Source organism: Mandrillus leucophaeus, unplaced genomic scaffold, assembly GCF_000951045.1.
Source record: "Mandrillus leucophaeus isolate KB7577 unplaced genomic scaffold, Mleu.le_1.0 Scaffold550, whole genome shotgun sequence".
In the NCBI taxonomy this organism is placed as follows: domain Eukaryota; kingdom Metazoa; phylum Chordata; class Mammalia; order Primates; family Cercopithecidae; genus Mandrillus; species Mandrillus leucophaeus.
Window position 1 is genome coordinate 912,103 of NW_012105920.1, and position 9,980 is coordinate 922,082.

General features: G+C 39.9%; 1 protein-coding gene across 1 annotated transcript in view; it reads right to left on the reverse strand.

Annotated features, from left to right (window-relative positions):
• Window positions 1-9,980, reverse strand: part of ACBD3 (acyl-CoA binding domain containing 3) — a gene marked incomplete at its 5' end in the record, with an annotated part of 52,845 nt that overhangs the window by 14,580 nt on the left and 28,285 nt on the right. The window contains 4 exons of the mRNA XM_011997981.1: window positions 1,001-1,175; window positions 4,765-4,923; window positions 7,988-8,128; window positions 9,039-9,180. Coding sequence (XP_011853371.1) covers window positions 1,001-1,175; window positions 4,765-4,923; window positions 7,988-8,128; window positions 9,039-9,180 — 617 coding nt within the window. The remainder of the gene's footprint in view (window positions 1-1,000; window positions 1,176-4,764; window positions 4,924-7,987; window positions 8,129-9,038; window positions 9,181-9,980) is intronic.

Genomic DNA, 9,980 nt, shown 5'->3' on the forward strand with positions numbered 1-9,980 from the left:
TGCACTCCAGCCTGGGCGACAGAGCGAGACTCCGTCTCAAAAAAAAAAAAAAAAAAAAAAAGAAATGTTGAGCAACTATAATGTAACACTTTTCTTCCCTCAGATTTTCTGACAGGTGGTAACTGCTTTGTAAGTGAAAATTAAGTAAGTTAAACTAAGCTAGGTTAAGTCTAAGGAGGTATTTTATGCCTGCACAAGATGTAAAAAATGAATGTAAAATTAAGTGTCTTCCACAAGTACAAAAATGGTTCACAGGGTAACTCTTCTCATTTGACTCCTCTGATAGTCCTGTGAGGTTAACAGGACAGATGCTTTGATTTTATATCCTATTGTCACGGACTGAAAGAAAGCGCAGAACAATCAGAGCAGTCATAACTTGTCTGAGATCAAACAAGGTAACGTCAAAGCCCGAAGAGAATTCAAATGTGATCAGACTCCCAGTCCCATGTTCTTTCACCTAAAGCAACCTCTCCTAGGTGGAAGCAAAATATTTGGGGGCAGGCAGTTGGAGGAGGAATAGTAATGTGCTGTCATGAGCACTGCCTAACTATGGTGCCTAACACAAAGTCAAATGGACCCAAGCTAGCTCTGCAGAACCATTCCATGGTCTTAGGGCAGGGGAGTCCTCCCACTGGAGGCTGTCTGAGCCTGACAGTGCACTGCCTGAAGGACATCTCTGAACTAAGGCTACTTACTCAGGTCCTCATGTTCCAGAACCACCATTAGGGTCTATGCCAGACTCACAGTAAAGACACTCAACCCATACAACTCCCAAATATCCTTATAACAATATAGCATCATCAGTTGCTTTGAAAACACGTATTTTCTCTCACAATTGCCTGTGCAATTCTCAAGTCTGCCTAAAAGATCACCCAAAAGTTATTTTACACCTTAGAGGCTAACTAATGCAAAATTCATCTGCGACTGTTAAAAAAGAACTTGGGTTCCAGTGAAACTAAAAACTCTCTCTAAGGCTGAAGTCTAGGGTTGTCTATCATACCTGTTGCTGTGCAAGTTGGACTTGATACAACTGCTGCATATACTGCTGATAGTGTTGCTCCTGCAACTGGCGGATGAGAATTTGCTGCTGTTCGTAGTTCCCTGGATACTGTTGGGCTGCATACTGCTGGAACTGCACGGCAGTCTGGGAGTTTAAAGCTGCCATTATCTGCTGCCTAAAAACATTAAAAATATATATACTAGTCTGGCTATAGGAGATTGTTCATGACAAAATAAAATGTCTTTATTACTTACTTTCATAGTTTGTAACTCTTAAAAACAACTAAGCTACTAATGTATACCAATTAGTATGTGTTCTGGGTCCAGAAGAAAGATTTAAGAAAATAAGCCTGGCCTCTAATTTTGTACTTAGGATTTTCCAGGAAAATTTGGGATGGAAGATAAGCATATGATCATCATCATTACCACCATCATAATTACTAACACTTATTGTGCCCTTACTACGTGCCATGCAGGGTTGAAAGTACACATACTAACCCATTTAGTCCTCACAATAACCCTATGACAGAGGGTTCAGTTACTTGCCCAAGACTATACTGCTAGCAGATGCAAATCCAGGACTTCATTTACTTGCCCAAGACTATACTGCTAGCTAATGCAAATCCAGGCAGTTTGGCTCTAGAGCTATATTAATTAACTATGATGCTGTAAGATGATGGATTGTCATTTCTGACATAGATGAGGTATTTAACTGTTGGTTATGGCTTCTCTACCTAAATACATAAAAAACAGTTAAGAGGCTGAAGAATAGCTGGAAGATGTTACAGGTGGCCCTGGTAAGTATAAATAAGGCCAGTGAAAAATTGAGGGTCCACAGCATTTAATTTAAAGCCTGTCTTAATAAAGGAAATACTGAAAATATCTTGGCATGCTTAGTTTAGAGACACTCATACTCTTTTACAGATAAACCACATGCTGTTGCTGCTTTTTTTCCTTTTTTTTACTTTTTAAATGGTTTTATTTTATGTACAAATAATGAACATATGTTGTACCCACAAATTCTACTTTCCAAAAACAGGAGCTTTTTAAAAGACAACCACATAATAACTTTTCAAAGGCGCTGGGATTCCTCTGCTTCTAGATCATTGCTGGGCTAAAAAAATAAAGTTTGTTCTACCAGGAATCACAAGTTAGAACTGAATATTCTCCAAAGTGGAAATTCTATAGTGTAGGGTCACCCCAGGCAAAGATTATTCAGTTCTCATCCCCAACATCCACAACTACCTATCAGAAGGGTTAAACCAGGTCAAAACAGTCCAGCATAATTTAGGCTGCATCAAACAATGTCATTATGCTCTTCTAAGATGCAAATAAACCAAAACAGGAAAAATAAAATTAAAATAATATCTGACACTGCCATACAAACTGTTAGTTTCTTTTTGTATCCCTCCCTTCTATAACATTAATAAAGGAAATATTTTACTGCAAAGAATATTTTATTTTATACATCACTAGCCATGAATTTTTGCCATTAGTTACTATACAAATGCTGCCTAGTGCCATTATCCAAATGGCATAACCATTTTACATCCACAATTCACTTCTATAGTTACAAGGAGAATTTTCATGATTTACTTAAGTACATCTATCAGTGAAGATTTAACACTGAGATGCAATCTAACATCCGTAATATCTGATGTTAAGTAGATGGCAATGTAGGAAAGATGTATTTTAATCGCTTTTCATTTAAGTGACCTTATGTAAAAAATAAGATAATTTAGCAGTTCCAAGTATCCAAAGGGCATTTTCAAATGTACACAAAAGAAATGGTTACAGAGATTTTTAAGGAGCATCTTCCATGTCCACATCCTCTTGTAACTGCTGTATCATTTTCTCTTCCAACTGCTTCCCTTTGCCTGCAAGAGGGGCTCAGATAAGATGGATGTTTTGCTTGACTTCTTTGATATCCTGAACTTTCTGTAGCTCTTTATTTTTCTTCAATCTGTTCATTATAAATTTAGCTTGGCGTTTCTGTTTGATCTCTTCAACTCTCTTCATTGCATCAATAGTCTTATTCCATAGCTCTTGCTGGTATTTGATAGGTTCATTTCTACGTTTTTCAAATTCAAATGAATTATCCACTGTAAGCTCTTTGCCAGCTGCTTTCCGGAATGCTTTGGTCCACCTAACTTTGCAAGGATTGCGCTTCTTTTTAAAGTTTTTATGATATTTAGATTAGCAAAATCTGAACACCTTGCAATCGTTGCGGACGAACATCATGCCGTGTCCAGGGTAGATGGGCCCCGAACAGAAATAACACTTCTCGATACGCTTGTTGAACCTGCGTGGGACCCCACCAAACAAACGCCAAGCTTGAGAGGAAGTCTTTTTTTTTTTTTTCTTGAGACGGAGTTTCACTCTGTCACCCATGCTGGAGTGCAGTGGTGTGATCTCAGCTCACTGCAACCTCCACCCCCCAGGTTCAAGCGATTCTCTTGCCTCAGCCTCCCAAGTAGCTGGGATTACAGGCACCTGCCACCATGCCTGGCTAATCTATATTTTTAGTAGAGATGGTTTCACCATGTTGGCCAGGCTGGTTTCAAACCCCTGACCTCAAGTGATCTGCCCACCTCGGCCTCCCAAAGTGCTGGGATTACAGGCATGAGCCACCACGGCCAGCAACCACTTATGTGACCAACTTAACAGAGACCTCACAGCCATCTATTAATAGATAACAAAGCAAAGCCTCACAAACTCCTGCATACAGCACAACACTGGATCCACCTAGGACAACCTCCCCGCAAAAAGAACTGCATTCATAGTCTTTCTCCAAAGTTGAATGAGGCCCTGGGTGAGTTTGAGGCTAGCACTAAATCTTTTTCTGAGGAACTACCCAGAAATAATGAGAAGAAATCAATGGACTCTCAACTTCTCTGGTTTAACCTATAAGCCATGCCACCCCTACAACCTCAGACTTACTTCCCACAGTGCTCTATGGGTGTTAAATCACTGCCTCTTTGTACCCACAGTTCCCTCTTGAAGAACCGTCAGTCCCTGTGTCTCAAAGCCCTTACTGAGTAAGCAATAGTTGCAGCCACCAAATCTTGTACTAAGGACCATAAATGGATATCTGACATAGACTGGGCCAAGAAGATTCTCTGTCCTGGGAAGTTGCAACTGGGTCTCACAGATTCCAGCCAGTCTCTGTCAGATGCATGGAAACATGGACCAAATAAATTCTGGGATAGACTTGCATATGCCAAAGCAGACAGTGACAACTTGCAGAGAGCAAGAATGAAGCAGAGACATAAGCTGAGAGAAGCAGAGACAAGAAACAGAGAGCACAACCAAGTAACCTCAGTTCCTGCTTCCAATCTCTAGGTTCTGCAAGTGAACCCCAAAACCTTCTAACACATTCCTTTTTTCTTTTTTTTGAGACGTAGTTTTGCTCTTGTTGCCCAGGCTGGAGTACAATGGCACGATCTTGGCTCACTGCAACCTCCGCCTCCTGGGTTCAAGCGATTCTCCTGCCTCAGCCTCCCGAGTAGCTGGGATTACAGGCATGTGCCACCGTGCCTGGCTAATTTTTTGTATTTTTTGTATTTTTAATGGAGACAGGGTTTCACCGTGTTAGCCAGGATGGTCTCCATCTCCCAACTTCAGGTGATCTGCCCGCCTCCGCCTCCCAAAGTGCTAGGATTACAGGCGTGAGCCACTACGCCCAGCCTGCTCATTTCTTATTTTTATTCTTTTTTTTTTTTTTCCATTTCTTATTTTAAAACATAAGCCACATAATAAGCTTACTTTTGCTGCTCCAACCGAAGCCTCTCTTCTTCTATCCGTCTCCTTTCTTCTTCCTCCCGTCGAAGCCTTTCCTCTTCTTCTCTCCTACGTTTCTCTTCCTCCTGTTGTAGACGTTCTCTTTCTTCCTCTTCACGCCGCCTTCGCTCCTCTTCCTCCTTCCTACAAAGCAAAGGATAGAGAATGAACACTATACATTGAATCCTTTTTAAATATAAAACTTTAGTTCCCAGCGAAAACTGACATGACCTTTTTAGAGAACAATGTGGATATATATATCAAAATTTAAAATACACACACTTTACTAGCAGAAACTTATAGGGAATCAATCTCACAATATACAAATCACATCAAGAATAATTCCTGTTGCACAGCAACAGAAATGTGTCCATCATAAGACACTACTTAAATCATTATAATATTCCCATACCCTGAAGGATCCCCTCTAATACAGGCTCACAGCACTAAAAGCTTTTCCTTCATAATACCTGCTGTCATTGTAATTAAATTTGTGTGATACATTTAGCAATAGATCCGCCTTACCCATTAAAGTAGATGCTTCATAGGGAAAGAGACTGCCTATCTCACACCACTACATCCTCAGGGCTTAGCACAGTGCTAGAAAGAACAAGCACTCGACAAATGTGTATAGAAGTAAAAAATCCACCCTGAAACACCGCAGAGCCAAAGGATAGAAATACATGCCTAATATGTAAAGACATTTAATACATTTGCTTAATGAAAAAAAAAAAAAAGGTGAATACAAAGGAAAAGATCTGGAAGGATATACCCTAAATTTATCAGTTATTATCTACACAAAGGAGAGTGGAATAAAAAAAAAATGTGGGAAAAAAGATTTTTTTCAGTTTGTGTTTCACATACTGCCATAAATGAAAATCTTTATATTGAATATATTTGTGTATTATTTCTGAAATTAAAATTTTTTTAAGCTTTTAATTTAAAAAAGAATGGCTAACCTCTCAGTGCGGCCCTTGCCCAGCTTTCACCCATCCCACAAGACCCTTCCAAAAAGAACAGATCCTATTGTGCTAGGAAGGGACATCTTCAGGGTCTGAGAGTGGTATGCTGTCCAGGGAGGCTGCAGACAGGATGAAAGGGAAGATTTCTAAGGAGTATCAGATAAAACACCATTTCCTGTTTCTACCACGAGAACTGTCTGAGCTACCTCACCTTTCTCCCCTCTAACTCCTATAAGTGATTAACAACTACCTGCGCCACAGCCAAGGCTCAAAATAAAGCAATAACATGACCTACTTTTTTTTTTTCTGAGACAGGGTCTCACTCTGTCACCCAGACTGGAGTGCAGAGGCACGTTCCTGGCTCACTGCAACCTCTGCCTCCCAGGCTCAAACGATCCTCCCACCTTAGCCTCCTGAGTAGCTGGAACTATAGGAACCTGCAACCACACTCGGCTAATTTTTATGTTTTTTTTGTAGAGATGGGGTTTTGCCATGTGGCCCAGGCTGGTCCTGAACTCTTGGACTCAAGTGATCTGCCCGCGTTGGCCTCCCAAAGCGCTGAGATTACAGATGTGAGCCACCACAGGCGTGAGCCACTGCACCCAGCCATGACCTACTTTTAATGTGTCACAACTGGTACAGGGCAAGAAGGTTCATAAGCCAGAGCTTAAGCTTCAGGATAGGTGAAATCTACTCTTCAACACTTTAAAATAATTCTATATGGACTTTATCCCATGACAAAAGTATATTTTTAAAAAGAAAATGCAGCTCTATATGTTGAATAGTAACTTTTGACAATGCTTAAGAGAAATATGCATATATATCATTAAAATAAGAACTTAAAAAGCAATAGATACTTATTCTACAGACATCATAGCGATACCTGATTGATCCAACATCACTACACAAAGGACTATAGGACATAAATCAATTTTCCAGTTAAAGAAATCTCATTCTATTCTCCTAAGAACCAAAACCTTTCTTGTAGATTAAAAAAACTTTCTTTGGATAAATATCTTCTGAAAATGTAATTAAGCCATTTCCTATTATCTTAAACAGGAATAAATCATAACTAACGTTCCATCTCTTGATGACTCAGGGGTTACAGCTATAAACATAAAAACTGTACATCATACTATTGTAATGGAGTTTACCTTCATATTATATGACCCCTGAATGCCATGCTTTTATAATTCTCATGTCTATTTTTCATGCTTTCTATTATGTCCCTCATTATCAAGCTATTTTCTCTTCTAATCTGTTATTTTTAATCCAGGTTAAGGCAGGAAACCAGAGAATCAATTGTTTTTAAAGAATAACATCTGTTGGGCAACGTGGCTCACGCCTGTAATCCCAGCACTTTGGGAGGTTGAGGCAGTGGATCACCTGAGGTCAGGAGTTTGAGACCAGCCTGGCCAACACAGTGAAACCTCATCTCTATTAAAAACACAAAAATTAGCTGGGTTGGTGGCAGGCACCTGTAATCCCAGCTACTCGAGAGGCTGAGGCAGGAGAACTGCTTGAACCCAGGAGGCAGAGGATCATTTCACTGCACTCCAGCCTGAGCAACAGCAACGGAGCAAGACTCCGTCTAAAAAAAAAAAGTATAACATAACCTGAAGAAAAATTGGTTTTGTAGCATCATTTTCATCACTTAAAATTTTAGGTAGTCAAAACTGTTGAAAATATAGCTACTAGATAAATAAGGTGTAACTATAATTCTAATTCACAACTACAATGGAGAATCCCATAAACATAAACAGCACATTTAGTAGCTCCTCCTCCAAAACGTGAAAATAATCAATAAGCCAGCTGGACGCCAAAGCCAACATGAATGTCTATATAAGGTAGCATAGTTGCAAACAATGAAATGGAGCATGAGTATTCTAGAAGCTCAAGGGAGACTGCAGCAAAGGGTATGTAAGACCAGAGGATAGGGAGGAGGGAGTGGTTGAGTTTATGGTGGGGCTTATTCAGAAACTTACTGTAATAAAACAAAAGGAAGGCCATGATGGATGGGAGGTTTCTTTTAAAGGCACAGCCAGTAGGAAGCAGTTCTCCCTCCCCACAAAACTCATAATATAAATACCTGCTCAAATCAGGAAGTTTGAACAATTGCCACAAGAAATGGGGATCCAAGGAAAGCAAAACACCTGATCTAGAACTAGAACAGACACTCCATAAAACAAAAGCATCAGTACACTGGGCTGTGCAGCAGTAAAGTATTCCATGCCCTCAAACTTCACCTTTTTTTTTCTTGCTCTTCCTTCTCTATTTTGTGGGACGCAACGTACGTTGAAAAGAGATGGCAACACCTATTTAAGAGCTTGACAAACTCCACCATGGCATCCTCTTTAGACATGTTTCCCAGGGCTGCCCATTCTCTCCTGTAAGGAATAACAAGAAAAGTTACCTCCCCTTCTTAGTAGAAAGAGAACTTTTAAATTTAAACTAAATATGAATAATTCTCAATTGTAACTAAAATGAAGAATGATTCTACTGTAAGCAAAAGGCTTAAAACTTCAAGTTTTAACAAGTACATATTGATTTACTAGATATGCCACATACAATCCAAACAACTGCATTGCTGATGATTCCCACACAGCAAAAGGGTATCAATTTTTTTTTTTGAGACAGGATCTCACTTTGTTGCCCAGACTGGAATGCAATGGTGTGATCTTGGCTCACCAAAACCTCTGCCTCCCAGGCTCAAGCGATTCTCCTGCTTCAGTCTCCCAAGTAGCTGGAATTACAGGCGTGCACTACTACCGCCGGCTAATTTTTTTATTTTTAGTAGAGATGAGGTTTTACTATGTTGGCCAGGCTGGTCTTGAACTCCTGACCTCAAATGGTCCACCCACCTTGGACTCCCAAAGTGCCGGGATTACAGGCGTGAACTGCTGCACCTGGCCTACTTTTCTTATATAATATTTGAACCTTAATTAAACAAAAATACTCAATGTATTTTTTTGGTCACAATTTTTTTATGCTTCAATAACGCAATCAATTACTATGTATTTTAAACGGCTACTTTTAATATTATTTGGGAAGAACTAAATGAACCTCTACTTGTCTTATGTTAATAATCAGATGAATACAGTTCTTCCACAATATTTAGCCATAAACATCTCTAAACTAAAAACAGATAAATATCTGAAGACTCCAGAAGCTACAAGAAAAAATGTTAAGTTCTTATTTTAAGCTAATGAGCCAGCTATTCACGTCTTAACCAATACACATTGTACCCTTTGCCAACATTATTCTCATTAAATTCACTACACAGAAAAACACTGTTACCTCCTGTCATTCCCCAGCACATCAAAGAATCCAACCTCAGGACAAGTGTCTGGATTATATGGGCCCATAAGAACCTGCTTATGCAGTGCCACAAGCTTCAATTTTTCTTCATAAGTTGAATGAAATGCTTTGCCATCTTTTTCTGCAAGAAACACAAAGAAAACAATTAGCACTGGCAAAATACATAATTTTCAGCATTATATACTAAAGTTTTACTACAAAGTATGTCACAAACTGCCTGTAATAGACACAAACACTATTATAGTGAAATTTTTATTTCAATTACTTTTTAAAAATGTTTTTATTTTTAGACAGAGTCTTACTCTGTTGTCCAGGCTGGAGCGCAATGGTGTGATGACGGCTCACTGCAGCCTTGACCTCCTGGACTCAAATGATCCTCCCACCTCAGCCCCCCAAGTAGCTGGACTATACGTGCGTGCCACCAAACATGTCTTTTTGCAGAGACGGGGGCTGCCCAGGCTGGTCTCGAACTCTTGGGTTCAAGCAAGCCTCTCGTCTCAGCCTCCTTTTCAAAAGTGCTGGGATTTGAGCCAGCATGCCCAGCCCAATTACTACATTTTATTAATAACAGAACCTAAGACAGAAATCCTGTATGATGGTTTTTTTTTTTTTTGCTTTTTTTTTTTTGAGACAAGGTCGCGCTCCATTGCCCAGGCTGGAATGCAGTGGCATGATCACAGCTCACTGCAGCCTCAACCTGCTGAGCTTAAGTGATCCTCCCACCTCAGCTACCCAACTACCTAGGACTACAGGTGGAGCATGTGCCATCATCCCTGGAAAATGTTTTTATTTTTGTAGAGACAAGGTCTCGTTATGTTGCCCAGGCTGGTCTCAAACTCCTGAGCTCAAGTGATTCTCCCGCCTCAGTCCCCCAAAGAGACGGCATTACAGGTGTGAACCACCATGCCTATCCTGAATTAT